The sequence below is a fragment of the Pipistrellus hanaki genome (genome assembly GCF_964339955.1).
Source record: "Pipistrellus hanaki genome assembly, chromosome: 3".
Lineage (NCBI taxonomy): Eukaryota > Metazoa > Chordata > Mammalia > Chiroptera > Vespertilionidae > Pipistrellus > Pipistrellus hanaki.
The window spans coordinates 54,501,437-54,525,243 of record NC_140505.1 but is presented as its reverse complement, the minus strand read 5'-3'; the positions used below and the strand labels follow the sequence as shown (position 1 = coordinate 54,525,243).

The 23,807-nt window shown below is 40.3% G+C and overlaps 1 protein-coding gene across 2 annotated transcripts in view; it reads right to left on the bottom strand.

Moving 5' to 3' along the window:
* Positions 1-3,580: 3,580 nt before the first annotated feature.
* The window catches only part of TBC1D4 (TBC1 domain family member 4), a 187,712-nt gene continuing 167,485 nt past the window's right edge, over positions 3,581-23,807 (bottom strand). For both annotated transcript variants that reach the window (XM_084876473.1, XM_084876474.1), the window contains 6 exons: positions 20,972-21,130; positions 17,755-17,999; positions 13,853-14,012; positions 10,222-10,391; positions 8,684-8,860; positions 3,581-5,833 (listed from right to left, as the gene is read on the bottom strand). In XM_084876473.1, coding sequence (XP_084732599.1) covers positions 5,600-5,833; positions 8,684-8,860; positions 10,222-10,391; positions 13,853-14,012; positions 17,755-17,999; positions 20,972-21,130 — 1,145 coding nt within the window. In that variant the 3' untranslated portion in view covers positions 3,581-5,599. The remainder of the gene's footprint in view (positions 5,834-8,683; positions 8,861-10,221; positions 10,392-13,852; positions 14,013-17,754; positions 18,000-20,971; positions 21,131-23,807) is intronic.

The following is a 23,807-nucleotide window of genomic DNA, read 5'->3' as shown; positions in this document are numbered from 1 at the left end:
GTCCATTAAGAGATGTAAGGCACAGTGGTTGTCCAAGTGTGGCCCATGAACCAGTAGCGTCAGTATCACCTAGGATATGTCAGATACACAAAAATTATCAGCCTCCCACAAACCTATTGAGTCAGAAACTCTGAGAGCAGAGCCTACCAAGGCAGGTTCCAGCCTCGGAGAAGCTGTGGGTCCGGCTCCCAACCACCCCAACAACACCAGTGTCGTGATAACATGAGTGGTAATCTGTTTTGATAGAGGAGGGTCTTGCCTACAATTTGTTAAAACGCAACAGATGTGGAGCGCAGTACAGGGAAGAGCAATCAGATGAGCTGTGCCTGCAGTTAACACGAAGTCCCCTTCCCTCCCTCCCACCCCCCCCCCCCACCCACACACTCCTTGCTTGTTATGCTGCTAACGTTGGATCACTGACCTAGCCCAGTGCCTGGTGCACAGTAAGTGCTCAGCAAATGTTATGTGCATTGTTATTATCAACATCGTTGTTGTCATCTATATTTGTGTGAAAGGTTCCTAAACCACAGTAAAATATCCTTCAAAATAACAGCTGGAAATGGAATTATAGCCAGCCAAAAAGAGCAGGCTTAAAGTCAAGATCATCAGCACAAATGGTCTTTGTCCTCATGAGCCAATCAACACTCCTGGTGAATTGCAACCATCTGATCGCGCCATTTCCCTCTTTAAAGACCCATCGGTAGTTTGAATTGCCCATGCTACCAAATTTAAAATCTGGCTTTTCCTTCCTCATCAAACTGCTGTGTGTCACTCTCCTCCTCCCCATTTACATCCCTGACTTTTCTCTCAGATGTCTTAAGCCACGCTCCTGTCTGTCTCCTGATTCCTGATATTGCCCTACTAAGAACCATTATCTCTCTGGAAAAGGAAAGAATGCAAAAGAAGTTCGAAATCAGTCCATTGGTCAAAATAGGCCAGCTGAATTCCCACCATGTGCCTGCTGTAAACCAGTCAAGTGCTGGGGCTCTTTGCAGGAGGGAGGGGGAAACAAATGGACCTTATCACTAACTTAATAGTCTAATGGAGGGAGGGGAGGAGAGACATTAAACAAGTGTTCACAAATAATGACATGTGTGCAAAATTCTACAAAAGAGAAGTGCAAGGTGTTGAGGAAGACTATTCTGGGTTCCGTGACATGGTCTGCAGGCAGCAGAGGCTGGGTGGCAGGCTCATGGAGCAACTCCTGAGGGAATGACGTTTAACCAGTGTGTGAAGATGTGTAGAAGCAAGGCAAAAGGAAGCAGCACAGGATGCAGATGTGGCCATCACCCCCGCTAAAGGAAATAGCGAGGTCTGGGGGTAGAAAAGGGCATGGTGTCTTCAAGGACTGTTTGGTTGCGACAAGTCAGAATTGATGAACACCTGTCCACTCTACTCTCTATGATCAGTATTGGGATAAAGTATAGTGATTTCAGCCAAAAAGAGCTTTATTCTCTGTGTCTGAGAATCCAAGAAACTATTGTTAGGTCGTATGGGTAAAATGTTGGAAATCTAACAAGCAAATCAGCCATGAAAAGAAATCCAAAGTCCTTGAAGTATTTTGGATTCCAGATCTCATAAATAAATAAATAAATAAATAAATAAATAAATAAATAAATAAACCTAGGCAAAAGGAATGGTGAAGAAATGTGATGAAAACTTAAACGAAACTTTATTATTTTTGCCTTAAGGGGAAAAAAAGATGTAATTTTATATGGGTCTTTTTTATATGAGAGACTTTTATATATAAGAAGATGGTCTGTTTTTCTACATCTTCACTGAGAACAGAGGAAAAAATGTGTTTAACCAGGAGTATTGAAAATATAGGTTCTATAAAAAACGTTTCTTGACAATAAAGAGAATTAAGTTTTAAGGATGTTACTAAGGGAGATTTAAATACTTTCCCCAAAGGCATTTCTAAATAAGCCACATTTTTCTATATTGGAGATACTTTACCTGAAAACAGAGTGGTGAACTACTTTTGTTCAGATAGCTTTGCTGTCCCTTGAAGCAAATTCCAAATAAAGATAAGTCGAAACAATAGTGCCACCTAGTGGCAAATTCAGCAATATGCCAAGCTATGATTCAATAAATCCCTATATGCTTTGTATATTAAAACTAATCATCTTTTTAAAATATAGACACAAACCTATTTCAAGATTAGATTTTCCCATTAATTATTCAGCACATACACGTGAGAGAAAACAAGCCCAAAATCATAGGGCCAACACATGACTGGAGGGAACTGGCCAATTACTAGTATATAAGTACTTCCATAGAGTTTAAAGACTAAATCCAACAGAATTGGAAATATTTAATTAAATTCATCACAGCCACACTTTCAATGCCTTGGCTGTCTCCAACTTGAAGTCAAGTACAAATTTCTGTTGCTGAGATAAGGGGTGATTGCTGATGAGTAGTCAACATGAGTGAAGAGGGCTTTTGGGGCTGTCCCCCCCTCTCAGGCCCTGCTGGGTGACTGCTCCCAGACAAAGTCTTTTGGGAAACACCCCTTTGTTTTAGGTGGTCTTCCTCGTTGTATATACATAACTAGAGTATTGTTGTTAGAAAATACTATGTGAACTACAGGTTCACAAGCTGCCATAGACTGGACCAGTCACCACAGAGGTAATAGTGTTTTAAAGAATAGTTCATGAAGGCATGCCAAAGTCTGGCTGACAGTTCCTGTTCTCCTGCCTTTCACACTTCTTCCCTCCACTCCCATGCCCCCGCCCGTCTCACACACACACACACACACACACACACACACACACACGTACACAGTCTCCCTATTGATTCTCTTGCTGACATTCAAAATATTTAACTACTATATGTAGTGCAAAATACTTAAGTTTTAGTCCTAATATTAGCAAGAAGATACAGTATTATTTTATTAGATTTCAAATATATTTGAGGATATTCTGAAGACATTTTTAATTTATAATTTGTATTGTTGGTACTATTACAGATGTCTCCCATTTATTTTATGTAAACACATTCATATCATATCCTACAATAAGTGCCTTAATTCTTATTTGGAAGTTAACCCAATAAAAAGTGTACTTTCTTGCCCTAGCTGGTTTGCTCAGTGGATTGAGCATCGGCCTGAGGATTGAAGGGATCCCAGGTTCGATTCCGGTCAAGGGCACATGCCTGGGTTGCAGGCTCAATTCCCAGTAGGGAATATACAAAAGGCAGCTGATCAATGATTCTCTCTCATCATTGATGTTTCTATCGCTCTCTTCCTCTCCCTTTTCTAAAATCAATAAAAATAGTATTTTTTAAATGCACTTTCTCTCTCTCCCCCTTGCTACTTATGAGCATAGACAACAAAAGTGTAGAATGCAAATCTGTCAGTGTAGTTGACTTTTTCTTTTTATCTACATCATCCAAAGGCTCCATTGGACAAGAAGTTGAAAATTGGTAACCAGCAAGCTACTTTCATATATGTTCATAAAAATTATCTTTATTGTCCCTGTTATCAGTTATCAGTGAACCAACTTTAAGTAGCAACATTCTGTAAAGGATTCTAACCAAGAGTTTCTTCTCTTCTATTGCAAACAAAAGTAAAACAAGTAAGTCAAGGAAACAGAAGCGATGCATTTATTGGAAATAAACTAGACATTACTATACCCGATGCAGATGTGATGAAGGTGTAACAATGCGTGAAGCATAATTGACGCGACGTTTACAAAATCACAAAAGAAAAGGAAATTCATTTTCAAGAGAAATATTGTATCCAAGACACCTCAATCTCTGAACACCGCAATGCAACTTGTGTCGCCGCCTCTGAACATCCGGAGTAAAATTTACTTGTTTAAATAGAACCAAAGTTTATCTACCCAACCTGAAGATTCCTTCGCTCTCACACACATCAGGTGATTTTCATCAGCAGAGAGTAACAGAGGGATATTTCTCATACTCCTCATAAGAAAAAAAAAAAAATCTCTCCTTCAAGTAGAGAAATTTGGGGAAAATTCAAGCAGACAATCAATTGGTGGCCCCAATTGAATGGGGTATATAGAATCAGCATTTCCTAGAACCTAGACATTACCTCGACTACTAAGATTTCGTTTTCTTGTGAGGAACTGCCTGCGTTAGAGAGCATGCTGCTTGGTAACATGAGCCAGCACAATTATCCTGGGTAATGGTGTAGGAGGGGGCTTTTCGTCTGCTCATCAAGGTTGTCCAAAACCTTTAGAGCTTGACTCTTCTACTCTGTGAGACAGTGTAGCTTGTGTACACACCAAACTCCCTTCGAAGAAAATTATCCCAGACCACCCATCTGTGATAATGTTAGTACTGCCAATAGCAGGAATCATCAATGCTGTCTGGAAAGGCAAAAATGCACCCACTTCCCGGAGGCACCATCACAGAATCTTCTCCGAAACGGAGAACGGCCGGTGTGCTTTAAACACCGCTTCCCTTCCATGCACCGGGCACATGAGAACGTCTTCTCACGCACCATCCGTGGCTGAGAAAGCCGGGCATCCCAGCTCAGAGGAGTGCGTTTCCCCTGTCCTTCCAGCACACTTCGTCGGCTCGTCTTACACATTTCACGGCTCTCACACACGTTCACATGGAAAGGGGAGGTGACTGGGAGCTGATTACATTCTATCACTTGTCCAAATAAAGTGTCTGAGCGTAGCCCGTCATCTTTAGCAAACCGATCGCGATTGCACTGCCTTGTCCTTCATTTAAGGTAGAGAGAAGTAACAGCTCCCACATGTTGGTGGGGAAATGGCAAATCCTGTCACCCCTGTGGCACCAAGTAAAGGGGAGACGAATGTGGGAGTGATTTAAATAAAAGGCGGGGTGGGGGGGGGGGACGGACTGTGCAGGTCCCCAGGTAAAACTCGGAGACCTGATATATTTTAGTTTGAGTTGCAATGCTGGTCTGATTTGCTAGAAAATTAGCAACGTTCTCTTCCACCGGGAACCGGGCGGGTAGACTCAGCCTGGCCTTTTCAGGCACGTGAAGGTACTGCCTGAGCAGCCTCAAAATGCATGTAGACTAACATGCGGTTGGCACAAAGCAGGCGGGGGAGAAAGGTCCCCCAAATTTATTCCTGGGAAAACCACAGGAGCGTGACTGACAACCAGCCATCTTCCTGGGATAGACAGACACACATCAAGTCACACAAATGTTTCCCCACACACACACACACCACTGCGTGAAACATGATGTTCTTTGGAGAAAAAAATACATTCATTTTTTTCAAGTATATGTCAATAGACAAAGATTCGCTAGCTTTGTTTCACTGCAAAGATGAGATGATCCCGCAGGTGTCTAAGGGGAACTTCATGGTGTGGATCTCATGAAGTTTTGATTTTAAAAATTGCTCTGAATATACAAGGACTCCTTTTGTCCCGAAGCGTGAATTCTTGATGTCCGTTTTCTATATGTACATAGTCTACAACCACAGGCATTAGTCCGCCTGTGCTCCATGGCTTAGGATTGGCAAACTCTAGGGAGAGCGAGGCCACTGGCTGGGGCTGGGACTGGGGCTGGGGCTCAGCCGGGACATGGTCCACCCTCGGTGCCTTGCCCAGCATGGCCTGCAGCTCGCAGACTGTCCGCAGCATCCTCAGAGACTGGCTACGCCTTGCCCCCGGCCTTGGCCTTGTGGTTGGGGTTGCAGGTCAGGTCTCTGAGCAGCGCCTCGCAGTCGGCCAGGGCGTCGGCGGGCAGCAGCTTCCGGATCTGCTCTACTGTCTTCTGATAAGCCATCTTCTCCTGCTCCAGCGTCCGGACTAAAGACTTCATTTTGGTCTCTCTGGTCAAAAGACTTTCCAGGTTAGATTCCAAGGTCTGGATTTTAGCATGAGCTATCTGTTGTGGGGGGAGAAAGAGGGAGAGACAAAATAAAAATCCTCCAAATGAAACATGTGAAGACTCTGGTTTTTCATTGTAGCAGCAGCCAGACCTTATGTATATTAAGCAATCCTATCATATCTATATATATAAAAGCCTAAGTGACCATGACAACCTGTCAACTGAACAACCGGTTGCTATGACATGCACGGACCACCAGGGGGCATATGCTCAATGCAGGAGCTTCCCCGTGGTGGTCAGTGCTCTCCCATAGCCAACCTCCCTAATGGGCCTTGATCAGAACTGGGTGAGATGCCCCAGATCACTGGCCAAGCCGAAGAACCCCACCCATGCATGAATTCGTGCACCGGGCCTCTAGTGACTTATAAAATAGTATGTGAACCAAATACTCTGAAACCTTTCATGAAATGGAGACTTAATAGGTTTCTCAAAAAATATAATTATGGTATAAACAAAATACATCTCATTTCACTGAGCACACCAAAATTGCAACATTGTCATCAGTCCAAGTTGGGGAAGGTCCTCACTCCATACATTGGTGCTCCCGCAGAACGAGTGGGATCTGATGGAGAAACAGGAGATTCCTGACTGCCTTGAGGTGCTAAAAGGGACTTTTTACCCTGAAAATGGACATGCAGAGTTTTTTAAACGCACTTAGAATCCTATCAGTTTTTATGAGTCTTAGCGGTACTCAGGTAACCAGATGACAACATGAACTGTCAGTGAAAAAGTTTGCTACCATTAATAAAAATCACTATAATATAAAGCAAGTGCAAACACACCTCAACCTTGCTTTCTCCTCAGGCATGTTTAAGGTAATGCCTAAGCAGACTCAAAATGCATGTAGACATACTCAATTAATTATTGTTGAAATATCCTTGTAATCATGAACAACACCCCAACTGTGTATTTTTCTTTTCAAAAACAAACAAGTTGGCTCTTTTTTTTTTTTTTTTTTTTTTTTTTTTTTAATAAGAAAAGGCATAAGATGAAGTAAAGGAAGTTAGTGTTCTCCTTGGGGAGCAGTTACTCTAGCATCCACTCGTTTCTGCGCTGATTCTCTAGTTGGTCCAGAGGTTCACCACATAGAAGCCGACTATAGTGGTCTGTAGTGTGGGAACAGGTGCAGTGTTGGGAAGTGAGGGATAAGCCGAAAGCAAGGAGCCATTAGGCACCGAAGCTCTAACTCAGAACTCAACTCCCGGCCTCCAGAAGGTTTGCCCTCTAACCTCCCCTCCACTGAACACTCTTAAGCCCCACCCCTCCGGGCTTGAATACACAGCACCATTATATAACTGCCAATGTTCAACTTTAATTTTCATTGAATTGCTCATTGTGGGTGTAGGTATGCATTTCTTTATAAACTAGAGGCCTGGCACATGAAATTTGTACACTCAGGTGGGGGGAGGGGGTGTCCTTCAGCCTGGCCTGCACTCTCGCAGTCTGGGAGCCCTCAGGGCCTAAGCCAAGAGTTGAACAACCATAGTGCTGCCACGGAGGTGGGAGAGACTCCTGCCACCACTGCGCTCGCCAGCTGTGAGCCCAGACTCTGGCTGAGCAGCGCTCCCCCTATGGGAGTGCACTGGCCACCAGGGGGCATCTCCTGCATTGAGTGTCTGCCCCCTGGTGGTCAGTGCATGTTATAGCTACTGCCATTCAGTCAATTTGCATATTTGCTTTTTATTATATATAATAGGATATTTATAATTTTGTATTCCCTAGTAATTGTCAATTTCTTGATGGCAGGGATTATGCATTACACATTTTCATCCCATTCTCTCAAACATGTCTCTTATTCTTTCCATTTCTGTGAGTTTTACTCTAGACTAGGGATGTCGAACTCAATCAGAGAAGGGGCCAAAATCTAAAATCCAGCCTAAATCGCGGGCCGAATGGTTTACTGAACAGTCATAAACTGACAATGTCATAAACTGACAGCGGAGTGCAGTGATGACAGCGCGGTGCGGGCCACATTGCAAGGCCTGGCGGGCTGGATTTGGCCAGCGGGCCTTGTGTTTGACACATGTGCTCTAGACAATTCTCATCTCCAATCAGACTTGTGCAAATGTTTTCTAGCTGGTCTCCCACATTTTCTTCCATTCTAATCTACATCACCTTCTAAAGAATGGCTCAAACAGTTGGAAAACGTTTCCCTCTCAACAGGATGAAAGCCATGTTCTTCTGTTTCACATGGAGAGTTATCCACAATTCCATTGTGTTTAACTCATCGCTCCTCAACATAAACCATAAACTGACACCAAGCTTACTCTGCTGCTGTGCCAAATCCTCTTTATTTATGCCAACCCCTCCACTCCTCACTCGCTCCTTCCACCAACCATTCAGAGTTGGCTCAAGCCCCAAGTTCCCTAGAACATTCCCAGTTTCCCACACGCAACCTCTCCTTCCTTGAATTTAACCAAATACAGGGTGGGGCAAAATAGATTTATAGTTGTGAGTACACAAAACACAGTTTGTTCTTGTATTATTATTTATTGTATTCATTTCCATACAAGCAACCGTAAGACTACTTTGACTCCACCCTGTATGTGCAACACCCATAGGGTAGTTAACCAGATTCTACTTTGAGTTGGCATTTAACTCTTTTGTGAGTGTACATTTCCTCTCTCAAGTATATGTTGATGTATATGTGCATTTGTAACCCCACAGCACTTGGACATAGTCGGACACATGTGGTCCATCATCAGCAATGGTTCAATCCATGTCACATCCCTATTATTCCAGTATAGCTCTGTACAAGCAGGAGGCATTCAAGCGGTTTTTGTGGGTTTTTTTTTTTCTTCTTGTTTGCTTGTTTGTTTGTTTTTGGTCAAATCTTTATCTCTTTACCTGCAATTTTTCTAGGAGGTCCATGTTTTGCCTTTTCAGTTGGTTGTTGGCCCTCTCCAGCTTCTCCACAGGCTCGCTGTCCTCACAGGCATAGGACGATTCCTGCAACTCATCCTGCAGCACGTGATACTCCACCTCATAGGCATGCAACTGTTTGGAAATGTCCATCTCAAAAACCTGCCATGAAAACGCCACGGGTTAGTCTGGTCTTCAGTATGTATACTGATATGCAGCCTGTGTAGCTGGTGTATTTCATAGAGATGTCCAAATAGTTATTAATGAGGAATAGTATGGAATAGTAGGAATGTCAATGTAAGGAAATATAAATTATTTCTACACACATGAAACAATGTCATCATGAGGCCAAGACTATAATAAGTTAATCTTTAAAGATATCTGGTAACCAAAATATACACAATCTAGTAACTATCTCCCAACATGCAGCATACCAGGTAGTTATGGAGTACCTCCTATCTATGTTAGAGATCATCTTTGCTAATCAGTAAGCAAAATTGCATAGAGTATTTCTATAATAATGACACCCAAAGCCGTTCTAATTATTTGTCAATGGGGCAGAAAAGTTGTATACGACACATTCTGATCCATTTGCTAAGCCATGGCCACCCACGCCCCAAGGGAGCCCCCACCCTGATCCGGAACAGCCTTCAGGGTAAAGGAGCTGGCCCCCACCATGCACCAGGCCTCTATCCTATCTAATAAAAGAGTAATATGCAGATTGACCATCACTCCAACACACAATAGCTGCCCCCATGTGGTCAAAGATCCTGCCTCCATGTGGAAACAAGATGGCCACCACAAGATGGCCAGCAGGGGAGAGAGCAGTTGGGAGACACCAGGCCTGCAAGGGAGAGCAGTTGAGAGGGACCAAGTCTGTAAGGGAGGGAAGTTGAGAGGGACCAGGTCTGCAAGGGAGGCAGTTGGAGGTGATCAGCCTTGCAGGGGAGGGCAGTTAGGGGTGGCCAGGTCAGTAGAGGAGAGAAGTTGGGGGCAAACAGGTTGGCAGGGGAGCAGTTAGACATCAATCAGGCTGGCATGGGAGTGGTTAGGGGGTGATCAGGCTGGCAGGCAGAAGCGGTTAGGGGCAATCAGGACAACAGGCAGGCAAGCAGTTGGGAGCCAGCAGTCCTGGATTGTGAGAGGGATGTCCCAGATTGGAGAGGGTACAGGCTGGGCTGAGGTACACCCCCTACCCCATGCACAAATTTCGTGCACCAGGCCTCTAGTATGTATATATAAGCAAAGGGAGATGTATAAAAGGTAGTTTAAAAGGTTTTAAATTTCAAGGTGCCAAAGGTGAAGGGGTTAAGCAGTACAAATTGGCAGTTATAAAATAGTCACATAGAAAATGTCATAATACAGAAATTTCACGTTTCATTTCTAAATAAAATATAGCTGATCAAATAAAAAACATCTGTCAAGCAAAACTACATCTTTATGCTAAAACATTTAATATATAATTAGTAGAGGAAATTGCTTTATAATCTTGTATCTTATTACTATCATATTGTAAAGCATACCTGGGTGATAATTTTTTCCATTTCAGATGTATTCATATCAGGTAGCGTGCTTTTAAGAAATTCAACAATATTTTCAAAGCTTTCACATTCCATTATAAGTGTTTCTTGACTGCTCAGCAGGCTGAGTGCAACCTTAAATATGACTTCAGTTCCCTGAAGAAAAATAATATCTAAAAAAAAGATATAATTTTCATAATCAAAATTATGCATCCACTATTGTAAATAGCATGCTATTGGTGTTAATAATTTTGTATATGTGTGTTTTTATTATGGTTATTGTTTTAAATGACTGCAGCAAAACCATCAAAAATTTTGCCAAAGTGGTCAAAATCATCTAGATTTAGAAACAAAAATTTTTTCAATAATAAAGATTCAAAAAATAATAATAAATTAAATAAAAACAAAAAATATGATGGAAACAAACAGATGTTTATTCTTCTTACTCCAAGTTATTATCAAAATATCACTCTTTAATAGTTAACTTTATAAAAATACATTAAAATATCCAGCTATATTGTGAAGTCAGCAACTGTTGTTTCCAGAGCACAAAACTGCAATTCAAAGTACTATATATAAACTAGAGGCCTGGTGCACATAAGTCGTGCACTAGGCAAGAAGGTAGGGGGAGTCCCTCAGCCTGGCCTACACCCTCTCACAGTCTGGAAGCTCTCAGGGGATGTCCAACTGACAGCTTAGGCCTGCTCCCTGACATCCTTAGCATTGCCACAAATGTAGGAGAAGCTCCCGCCACAACCGCTACTCACCAGCTGTGAGCCCGCCTCAGAGCTTCTCGCTGAGTGGCGCCTCCCTGTGGGAGCACACTGACCACCAGGGGGCAGCTCCTGCGTTAAGCATCTCCCCCTGGTGATTAGTGTACATCATAGCAACTGGTTGTTCCACCATTTGGTCAATTTGCAGATTAGCCTTTTATTATACAGGATCTTTTATTTCTAGAAGTTCCACTTGGCTCTTTTTTTTTTTTTTTTCCAATATATATTTTTATTTCAGAGAGAAAGGGAGAGGGAAAGAGAAATAGAAGCATCAATGATGAGAGAGAATCACTGATTGGCTGCCTCCTGAATGCCCCCACTGGGGATCAAGACAGCAACCCAGGCATAGGCCTTTGACTGGAATCGAACCCAGAACTCTTCAGTCCACAGTCTGAAGCTCTAATCACTGGGCCAAATTGGCTATGGAACTCTTTGCTCTTTTCTGTATCTTCTATTTTTCTCCTTATTATGTTCATGCTTTCCTTTAAGTTCCTGAACATACTAGCTGTCTAAAACTCTTGTCTGCTTTCGATCATTCTTTTTTAGTCTATTTATATTTCCTGATTTTGAGTTCCACGTTCCTGCTTCTTCCCAGTAATTGCTAAGTGTCTAAAAAATTTTTCTTTTTTTAAAGAGCAGCGTTACTTGGAAGACAGATAAATTGCCTGCAGATCCGCTTTCAAGACTTGAATGTAAGCTCTGTTGGTAAGGACCTATTGTGGCCTTTAATCCAGGGCCATTTAGCCTTATTGTCAAGGCCTGGCCCTTCTGGGGTCTCTATTAACCATACCAGATGTTCAGAAAGGCCTCATTACTGTGTGGGATCAGAACTCTGCCACCTCTCAATTCTTCGTTAGTACTGAGACTTGTTTAGCCTATAGCTTCCTCGTAGTTTGTTCTCTTCTCAGAACAATTACTGGAGAGTAATTGTTCTTTGACCAACCACTTGAAATCTAATTCTAAGTATGCAGGACATAGTATTCAACTAGACTCAATGATGTTTGGGGCTCTTTATCTGGGCAATGCCTTTCTCTCTGATACACTGGCCCACAAAGTCCAGCCGCTGCAGTCTCCCTCATCTCCAATCTTTTCTCCCAACTCAGTGAGACCAGTATGCTTTGTTTAGAATACCCTTCCACATACTATGTATGATCCAGAAAGTTCTCCAGGCAGAAAATCAGGGACATACATATTAGGGCTCTCTCCCTTTGTTTCCCTTCTCTCAGTGATCAAAATTCTGCATTGCCAGTTGTCCAATGTTTGCAAACAGATATTTCATAGACTTTGTCCAGTTCTTTATTTACAATGAAGAAAGGCACCTAGGACCCAAGCTTCACACCCAGGCAACCAGGACCGGGTTTCCTTTGCAGCCAGAAGGACATCCAGTCTAATTAGCATATTTAACTTTTATTATTAAAGATAGAGCAAATTATTTATTTGATCTTTATGACACATACTGTGGAAACTAAGGTTTAACACAAACTTTAAAAGGAAAGAAAGAGACACAGGAAGTCATAGCTATAAAATAAGAAACTTAGCTACAGACAAACATAAGGGTGTAAAAATGAGATTATTAACTTAATAAGTCATATTGGGGGGAAATCATATCTTTCTATTAGGCCATTTAAATTTATAAACTAGACATACCAAGTTATGTCAACAGAAGCTATTTCAAAGTACTTTAACAATACAAAAATCAGAGAAACCTAATTAGCAGAATAAAAAGAAGGCATTCCGTTCCCTCTGGAGTCTTTAAAAAGAGGGAACTGTGCCCGGCCAGCATTGCTCAGTGGTTGAGCATTGACCTATGAATCAGGAGACTATGGTTTGATTCCTGGACAGGGCACATGCTGAGTTGCAGGCTTGTGGGACATGCAGGAGGCAGCCAATCAACGATTCTCACTCATCATTGATGTTTCTATCCTTCTCTCCCTCTCCCTTCTTCTCTGAAACCAATAAAAACATTTTTTTTTAAAAGAGGGAATTGTGAAACCATTGCTACAAACATGGTCACTCTTCTTGCTCATGCACCTTTCCCTTTCCTGAGAGTCACTATTTTTTAATAGCTTCAGAGAAACAGGCTGAGCAGCTATCGCAGAGCTGACTGCATTGTTCATATATGTCCTCATAGAAAAAAACAGACTACTGGGGAGATTTCTTTCCTAAATTCTAATATAAAGCCTCTAAACATAAGTCAGAGAGGGATGCCCTGAAACACCATAATATCATTTTGATTTAATAACCTATTCTCTGAGAAGAAATATATATTTGTGTGTGTGTGTGTGTGTGTGTGTGTGTGTGTGTGTGTGTGTATTAGTATATAGAAGACATATTAATAGAAACCCAAGTTTCTGAGGAAACTTAACTGGAGAAGAGCAATCATCTATATTCCATAAAGAAGAAAAAGTTAATGAACATTTGATTCCATGCATATTGATTTTACTCTTTAGCTGCACTTTCTCTATAGACTGTATTGCCACTAATACAGTGTTTAACTTTTTAAATCATAGCCGCCAATAAGAAAGATGTATATGAAATTTTGGAAAATTATTCAGAGTAACTTCTTAGTTTGGACTTTTAAAGAAGTATACCCTGATTAGTAGGTATAAATGAAAGAAATGGCTCCAATACAGCTCATTCAAATACAGGAGCCGGATTCTTCTTCTTTCCCTTGTAATATCAATTTTATTTAAGACCAATAAGGTTTCAAATTACTCGCAGAACAGAGCCAGGCATGTTTATCCAACTCCACTGGCAATCTGCTATTCTGTATAACACATGATAAAACAAGTGGCTAGAAGAATATTCCATATACTTTGAAATAAATAACACTGTCCCATTTGCTCAGAGGCATCTCTTACCAAAAACTCTGGCTACAAATCCTAATGGAAATTGAGAGGCAAACAATGTGAGGAACCAGGGGGCAGCATAAAGACTGGGGCTGATTTCATTTTCTTCCAGGTGATTGTAGAGCTCTCTGTGATAGTCATGAAGAAGTCTGGACAGCTGGTACATTTGAATCTAAAGTTAATTTGGAGAAGAAAATAAAACATTATGCATTTGTCTGAGGGTGCATAAAATACACAAACTTTAATTTTATTGCTCTAATATTCAATGACAAATTCACATATATTCAAATAAGAGCAGTGTTACTTTATTTTTATTGTTAGGTTATAGGTGATAGTTAAGTTCACTTAACTGAGGTCATAAAAGCAAGTCACAGAAAGGTCATCTAAGACTATTGGGCAAGTTTTACCATCATGTGTGTTTTGGTTTAACATATATATGGAAACTAGAGGCCTGGTGCACAAATTCATGCACAGGTGGGGTCTAGCCAGAAGGAGGGGCTATGGGCTGTTGGCCAACTGGCTCACCCCCTTGTCAAACTCCTGGTTGAACTCCAGGTTGAGGGGACAATTTGCATATTAGCCTTTTATTATATAGGATGGTCATTCTTTCCTCATGTAGATATTAATGTAGGAAGGTATAAATCAGAACTGTCCTGGGTCAGAACTCTCATGGGAGGCCCATTCTAATTTCAGGCCAATCCCAGAAAAGCCTCCACTCTAAAGAATCTACCACATTCAGTTCAGAAGCAAAGCCTACTCTATTTGCTGGGAACCGTGTCTGATTTATTATGGAGCTCTGGCCTATGCCCACCAGGCAATAGACACTGCTAGGCTTAGCATGTTATAAAGTCAGAATCTTGAGATGTGACTTCTAATGTCCAAGGTATTCCAGCAGTTTATTTTTCATGACAAAAGGGATTAAAGCAAAATCTGCAGTCAGAATGTTTCTAGTATTAAAATAAGAAATTATTTCATGTGGTTACTGAGTTGATTAGTGATATTTCAAAAAATTTATAAAGACAACATATAGCAACTTATGTCTGTAATAGATAAAGGTTAAGCAGAAGCAAACAATAAAAAAATTTGTGAATTGGGCTTTAATTTATATTTTTATGCATACAGTAACAGATTGAGTAGTGGTTCCTTGATCAGTTTTATCAGTTTAACATTTTGGTAAGAAATGTACACAATATCTTATAAAATCCAGCAAACTTCTTTCACAAGAAGGTATCATCAAATATCACCCTCAAATAGTTAGCTCTATAAAAACACATTAAAATATAGAGCTATATTGTGAAGTTAGAAACTGTTGATTCCAGAGCACAAAACTAAAATTCAAAGTACTATATATAAATAAAGCAAATTATTAGTTTGATCTTTATAACCCATATGTGGAAACTAAGGTTTGACACAAACTGTAAAAGGAAAGAAAAAGACACAGGAAGTCATAGCTGTAAAGTAAGAAGCTTAGCTACAGGCAAATATAAGGTTTAAAAATGAGATTATTATCTTACTAAGTCATATTGAAAAATCCTATATTTCCCTTAGGCCATTTACAATTTATAAACTAGACAGACATACTGAGTTATGTCAAGAGAAGTTATATCAAAGTGCTCTGATAGCACAAAGATCAGAGAAATCTAATTAGCAGAATAAAAAGAATGCATAGCATCAAAAGCATTCTGTACTTGTATAGTTATGATCATAATTCAGAAGCAATACTTCAATGTTTAATTTAAAAAAAAAGGAATGCTACTTTTCCCCTACATTCTAAACTAGGGGTGGAGAACATTCCATGAAGATATATTTCCATTAAATTTATTTTGAAAAAGGCAAATAAAAGTGCAATTCATTCTTCTTTCAAATGAAACTTTAATAATAAAATGCCATTTTCTAAGATAAATAATCCTTCCATTCTACCTTATAGATAACATGGCAAATCTTCAGATAGAAGAGGGGAGATACAGGGACAGGTGAGAATTGTGGAGCATGAGAAGATGGAAAAAAGTAGAGACCAAAGATTTTACATAAAAAGATTTGATGCTTTTACACTCAAAACAAAAAACTGCAGATACAAAAAAATGAGACTTGGTTAGAAGTCCTCAACCCTTTCCTCCTTTTACAGAGAAAACCTACAATACCCAAGCTCACACTATGCAGGTATCAGAAACCATACCAAGTGATCTAAAGCCCATCGCTGCTTCCACTTTTGAAATTCATTTTTATTAGATAAAAAAACACTTCTTGCTCTAGAAAGTGGAAAAGTGTTTACAGAGCAAAAAGATCTACTCTTCTAGAATAAGGTTCCCTATCTTGTGACCTATAAAAAAGCTACCACCAAAAATGTTAAAACATCTTCATTTTCATTAGTACAGACTTAGCAGATTTCTTGGTAATTGCAAGTCATATTAAATTAATACATAAATCCAATTTATATAAATTCTTATGATGTCAAATTGATAAGATATTTTTTAATAAAAAAGTCACTGTATTTTTAAAGTGATAGCTATAGATCAACCAAAGGACTTGTATGCATGCATATAAGCCTAACCAATGGACACAGACAACAGGGAGGTGAGGGCATGAGTCAGGGGAGATGGGGGGGGGGGGGGGCCTAATCGGGGTATGAGGACACATGTAATAACTTAATAAATTAAAAAAATAAAGTGATAGATATATAGCTATCTTTTTATTTATTGGCCAAAATCAACTATTCACAGGTATTCTCTAATCTTTGTAATTCTAAGGAGAGCTACCAAAGTGGTATTTCTGGAAATCAGAACTATTTAATTCCTATAAGGGTAGCAATGCTTCCTATCTGATATGAGACTAGTAAATTATTAAGCAATAGAATGAAGAATAACACCCTCCACAATCATTATTATTTCACTTAGGGAATGTTTATAGACCTATGAATGGTCAACACTTAGGAACCAAATCACCATATCTGTTTTCTGGTGAACACCCTTCATATGAACTTACACCTGAAACCGAACACTAAGAGGAAAGGCTCCTAGCAGAAACGCCATCTTCAGAAAGAGAAATGGAGAACTCCTTCTCACCATCCTCTCAGGAGAATCCCATACATATCCTACTCCTCAGGTGAAAGCATCAAGTCTTTTTTTCCTGTAAATTGGTAACTAAGATATTAAATGAGAAAACGGATCCTTGGGAACCGGGAAATAGAGTATATTGTAAAAGCATTTTTTAATATTTTACTTCTTATCCAAGCATAATATTATGACTAACTGGGTATCATGCTGACCTTACTTCAAAGCAAGAGATTCCTCTCTTTAAAGTCTTCCTTTATATTTTTACTACTAAAAGCTTTAAATTGCAAGGTAGTAGATGTTTGGGATATTCTATCTACAGAAAAGATTTAAACTTCTTGTGAGAAACTTATACACTAAGGAAAATGAGATTTAAACTGGAGAGGAAAAATGTGTAAACAGGGCGTTTGAACTAAGTTGAAGACAGAAGTAGCAGTGAATACCCTACTTAACCAAAAAATCTTAACAGTGCTGCTTTAGAGCATGCTAGGAAAAGTAGGCTGACACAGTACCATATTCTTTGAACTTTCCCCATCTAAGAACCTATCTGACCTTATGGTAAAAGAGGGGAGACATGGTAAGCTCAGAAGAACCATGACATAGACATCTGCCATTCCTGCACACCAAGTAAAGGAATAAAGACATTATATTTTCAGATTTTAAACAAAAGACCTATGATTCTTTGCTACTGACAAGTTGAGGAAAAGTGAATTAAGATGACTTAATTCTTCTTCCATGTAATGTGTAGACTTAGGGGACAGTGGGTCCAGATTTCTTTAAATCTACCGTAATTTAGAAGACGGTTGCTCCTCAGATTTTCTGGTCACAACCTGACGCATTCCCTGAGAATGTCTGCAGCCTCACCTGCAGCGACATCATGTCGGGTCTGTACTGTTTGCGGAAGCCTAGGTCATACATGAGGAACTTCAGCATTTCAAAGGCTTGCTCTTCACTCATGTGCAAAAGCAGGACTCCAGCCACAAAGCTGATCCCCTGACAGTAACCCACTTCTTTGTCCAGCAAGGAGTAGGCTTTCAAGAGGTTGAAGAGTGACAGTTGCCCTGCCCCAAGCTGTGCTGAAAAGTAAGGGTGAGTAGGAAATGTCCTTCCTGCAGAGGAAAAGAAAGGAAAATATTTTTGAGATGTCCTCGTGCTTTGGAGACCCGAGCAAAACTGCAATTCAATGATTTCCAGAAATAAACATTCTTGCTCAAACCAGTTAGAGTTGCTTGAAGTGCTCAATCTGAATCAATCTCTCTTTCCCCTTCTCCATCCCCCTTTCTTTCTCCCCATATCTTGCCTGCCAGATCATCACCCCATCTCCACTTACAAGACAGGGAAGTAAACATTTTATGCTAACCAGAACTTTTATTTAGGGGGGTAAAAAATAAGCATAAACAAATCAAGGATATATCCAGAAGAGATCTTCAGAGAATAAAATATAAAATTTATTCTGACTATAAATCAAGGCAAATTCTAAGGTCATATGAAAACCACCTGCTAACTGAAACCATAAGAGATATCATTATTTGAAAGGAAATCTTAGAAGTCCTAAACAGATTTATTCCTGCTTCTCTTATAATATGACACTGGAGGGACTTTTGGGAGCTGTTTTGCTTTACATTCAATCTGTCATTCAGGAAAAACTTATTTTTCAAATATCCTTTGCTCTCTGTTTCTTAAACCATCTCCATGAGCCATGTAAAGGGGTCAAGGTGATTTCAAAAAAATTCCCCTCAGGTAGTGGAGTGCTGTCCCATGCACTGAAGGGTCACAGGTTTGATTCCAGGTCAGGACACATACCCAAAAGACCTAAGATTCTTGGCAAGTGACAAGGTTTCAGGTTCCATTCTGGGTCGGGGTGCATGCGGGAGGCAACCAATTGATGTTTCTCTCTCACAACCAACTAATGCTTCTCTCTCACATCGATGTTCTCTCTCTCTCTCTCTCTCTCTCTCTCTCTCTCTCTCTCAAGTCAATAAAAAAATATACATGTTTTTAAAATTCTTCTGTAAAATTCTCCTTTAGATATAAAATTAACATGGAGATACTTCAGTCAGCAAACACAACCAGTCCTGGATCACTGAAAAGCTGGTACTAAATGGAGAAACAAACCCATCTTCACCACCAAAGCTGTGCACACAGCCTGATGTGGGGCTTTCTTTGTGCCACCAAATTTAGAGATGGTAGTTTCCTTGTGAAAGGACTACTCCTGTCAGTTAAATCTTATAAGAATTCCAGATTTTTAAATGTTTCCACCACACATGCTTAAGAGTGACACCCCTCCACCCACCCTCAGGAACTGATAAGATTAATTCTGCAGAGCAAGTAAGGGGAAGATGTGAGAAATAACAAGATCATGCTGAGGAAACACACATGGCTACAAGTAGAGTCAAATAAGCATTTTTAAAATTATCATTTTACTTTCTCAGTTAACATTTTTGTTAAACGGTAAATAAGTTATATAAATAAGTCCCTGCAATCTGATCTCATCCTCTCCTTCTTTTAGGACATCTTGACTCACCCTAAATGTATCATCCCAATTTCTAGTCTCAGGATCAATTTCCAGACACAGAACCACAGATTTGCAAGGTACACAAGGATTGCCTAGTGCCAAGTCCTCATTCAAGAGAGAAGATTGAGACTCAGAAGCAAAGTAATTTGCCTAAAACCACAGTTCAGTGGTAAAATCAGAACAAGAACTGGAGTTTCCAGTTTCTTTGTAAAATTCTCCCTTTTAATTCTATTTGGCTCAAAAATATTAACTAATTTGGACCCCTTTCCCAACAAAAAGCTATCATCTAAAAGGAACAGAGGTCAAAACTAGGTTTTGGCCAGTGGTTTTTATATGCTCTAATATAAGGTGACTCCAAATAAAATGCAATCACTTGTTTTCACAAATGGGCTCAAGTAACGTATCTGTCCACTTTAAAATTACCAATTTTTAGGGATGCAGATGAAATAGTCAAATGTCAGTGTACAATGTTTAATCCAAAATGTCTGATATTGCAAAATAATAAAATCCTATATAATAAGAAGGGAATATGCTAATTATCCATTACTCCGTGAGGCGTAACGACTGATTGTATAAGGACTGGATCGCAGATCTGCAGGAGGATGGGGCAGCGAACTATAAGCGATCAGCAGAGAACTACAGGAGGGGTCAGGGCAGCAAGCTATGAGAGGGAGGGGGAGGGCTGGGCAGTGGCAGAGAGCTACTGGCTACAAGTGGGGCGGGCATAAGAGAGCTATAGGAGGGGCCAGGGTAGCAAGCTATGGGGAGGCGGAGGTAAGGGGGATGAGAAGGGGAGAGAGCCACAGGAGGATGGGGCAGCAGGCAGAGAACTACAGGAGTCCAGCAGTGAGCTACTGGCGTATGGATTCATGAGCAGGGCAACATATTATAATATGTTAATTTAGAGAAAAACTAGGCACAATATAATTTTTAAAATAATACTATTTTTACTTTCTTAACTTATTTGAAATGTAGCACTTACAAACACAGCTTTATGAAGCTGACCCTGGAAATTCTCCCCCAGGCTGTAGTTACCCATTCATCTAACACTATGACAGATAATTTTTCTTCCACCCTATAGAGAAGAATTCATGATTTCCACAACATAACCACTCCTTGTATTGCTTTATAAAGTCATATTCAAAGGCTTGTTTTCAGCAACCTGTCCAGATATACTTAATGGAACTTAGATTAAAAAAAAAAAAAAATGGTAGCCCTTTTAACCTACTCTAACCCATTTCAAAGTCAAAGCTGATTGAGATAACTGTCTACCCCAAACAAAAGTCAGTTATTCAAAAACAGGAACTCAGAGTATCTGACAATATGACCTTTACACTGATTCACATATAAGATAACTCTTTCTTCAGAGGGACAGTTTGGTGACAAAAACTTCATTTCCTACTCGGGCAATTATGACATCTTCAAGTAGGTATAAAACCAACTGCCCTAAAAAAACAAAACAGTATCTCTACATAGGCCAACAGCTCCTCTTTCTCGACACCAAAACACAGACAGACAAAAAACTCAACAAACTCTTATAAATAATAATCAACAGGGCAAACATACCTAAGTCCACGAGAATAGCATGCTGCTGGGTCGTGAGCTGCTTCAGAAGTTCCTTGTAGGACGTGTCTGGAGGTTGCTGCTTATTGGGCAATCGGTGCCTTAGACGATATTGTACAGCCAGGAACTGCCAGATTTCTCCTCGTCGGCTTTTGGGAACACCTACGGTAGTCCGAGAAAAAAATCAAGGTCTTGAACTCTGGACTGAAGTTGCTGAATCAGAGCTGGTGAACCATGTAATGCTTGAAACAGGCAGCTGCAATGTCCTGCATGCCACCGTGTGAACATGGAGCATGACTAACAAGTTTAATCCCTCAGCTGCTGATGTCTTGGGGGCGGGGGGGGGAGGGGGGGCAACACCCTTAAATAACAACAGCGATTCTGACAACATGGGCCCACACTGAGTGAGCACCTAATACACAATTTACTGAGGGTGCCTCACTGCTAAGCATGGGAAATGGGCTCAGAAAACACCCTGATGAGGGAGGTGATCACCATTACCCCCATTGTACAGATGGGGAAGTTGAGGCAGTTTAGGTTCTAATTCTAAACTGCCCCTTGCTAGCTGTTGTGAATTTGGGCACGTTACAAGAGGCTAAGTAACTTGCCCGAATTCATCAGCTTAGAATTAGAACTCCGGAAATATGGTTTCGGAGGCCAAATTCTGAAATCCTAGTATGTATTATTGCCTATTATCACCTTTTATTTGGTTTGAAGGCTAGTAACAAATGCAAATCCTCATGTAATGTTTCAGTATTGGTCATAAATAAGAAACGTGGTAAAAGAGAATTAAACAGCATTCCTATATGGTCACAGAATAATGAAATTATAAACATGAAGAGGTATAACTGGAGTGCTAATTAACAACCTTCAGTCTTTGGGAAGAAAACATCTAGCCTGTGAAATGAAGCTAACTCCATTGTGTTAGAAAACCAAAGGGTATCACAATCGATTCAAAGTATGCTAAAATTATGCTTTTGATGCCAAAGGATATAACATAAGGGCTGGGAGGGGCAGAATTCAATTCTTTACGAAGCAGCTAATTTTATTTCACTGCGTTTTTCTAGTTCAGACAGACTAGCTCTGAAATACGTTCCTGAGCTCCAGCTGGGTAAAGGAAGGCTTAATGGCAATAATCTATTTGGACTGCAATGCCACAGTCTGCATCAGCTGAAAATATTATTTTGCAAAAGCTGTAGCTCAGGCTCACTGACTGATTTACAAAGGCCCTCCACAATATATCTCCAAACCACCTTTTCAGTCCAGTTGCCTCCCATTCCCCTCCACGCATAAAGCATAAGAAACTTATGGTTATTTTCACACCTCCAGTTTCTTAGTGTTGTCTCAAAGAAATCCAAGCTCCCCCATTGAATGAATGTTTAGGATATTTCTGCTTGTCTTTTATGGGTGAGCCTGAATGTCTTTCTTTGACTGAAGGTCTCCCAGACACTCCTTTCCACTTACTACTTAGTTCATCCTTCTCTAACACTGCCATATTAGATTACAGGTAGCTCTCTACTGTATGTTCATCTGTTTTCCCCACTGCAATGGTAAGGTCCTGGAGAATAGTGAGCACACTTTCACCTCCGTATGATGAAGTCTAACAATATACCTTGCAATGTAAGCATCTGTTGAATAAATGAATGAAGAGTGTGTAAAATGTCATTCTTAGAAGGTAATTTTCATCAGCTTATTAAATGAATTATTGATAACAGGGGTGGAGTGTTTTATTATCCATCCAATCACAGTTTTACAAAAATTTAATTCACTTCAGTTAAACAAGTAGTTACTGAGTGTCTAATGTATAGCAGAGTAGAGAGCATGGCCCTGAGGGGTACCTCATCACTAAGGAGTGAATAAATGCATTCTCAGGAAAATTAGTCTTTCATCCATTCAGTAAGTAACTTGTGCAAGATGCTCTCTTAGATGCTAGACGTGCAGTGCAGTGGTGAGAAAAACATTAAACAAATATACACGTAAATACAATATTGCAACTTATGATCCCCACAATTACAGGGAAAGAATTATAAGAGAGAATGATAAAGTGAAACTAATTCCTTTTGATGGAGGAGAGGGGTGGGCACACTCTTTCTGAGGAAATGAAATTTGAACTGAGTGCTGAAGGACACTAGGACTCTCCAGACTGGGAGTGTGAGCAGCAGTCTCTTTGGGAGAAGGGTGTGTGAAGGCCCTGAGAGGGGCAAAGGAATGGGAGGGGGAAGGAGGAGTGAGGAGACAATGGGAAGATGGGACGGAAAGAAGGGAGATGGGAAAGGGGAGCAGGCAGCATGGTAAGGAAGAGGAGTGTAGGGAGGCTGCAGCAATCCATGCAGAAATAGCCTGGAACATCCTGGGAGGAAACACATAATACAAGGTAGCAAGAGGCAGAAAGTGAGAGCAGAAAGATGAATAAGGAGCGGGTATAGGGGCGCTGGGCATGATGTTCAGAAAGTTAAACTGTGTCCTGTATGGAATGGGAAGGTGGGCACCCCCTAAAACGTATTTTAAAAGCCATAACATCTCTCACACATTCTAGGAACCACTTTTTTACCTCTCAAATAATGCATTCAGTGAAAATCTTTAGGATTTCCATATCTTCGAGGCAAACCACCAATATATTAGGACTGTAAATGTAGGATCTTACAAAATTAATCTTAATTTCAATTTAGTTATGCAACAGTTTCACACGTTACCATAACCTTTTAAAATAAGATTCATTATCAGTCATTTTATATGACAGAGCAGCAATGCACTATAAAGGCTAAATAAAAGTAAATCTTCTAAAAGAAATAAGTAGATGGAAGGAAAACATACTAACTGCTTCACAAGAATATAATTC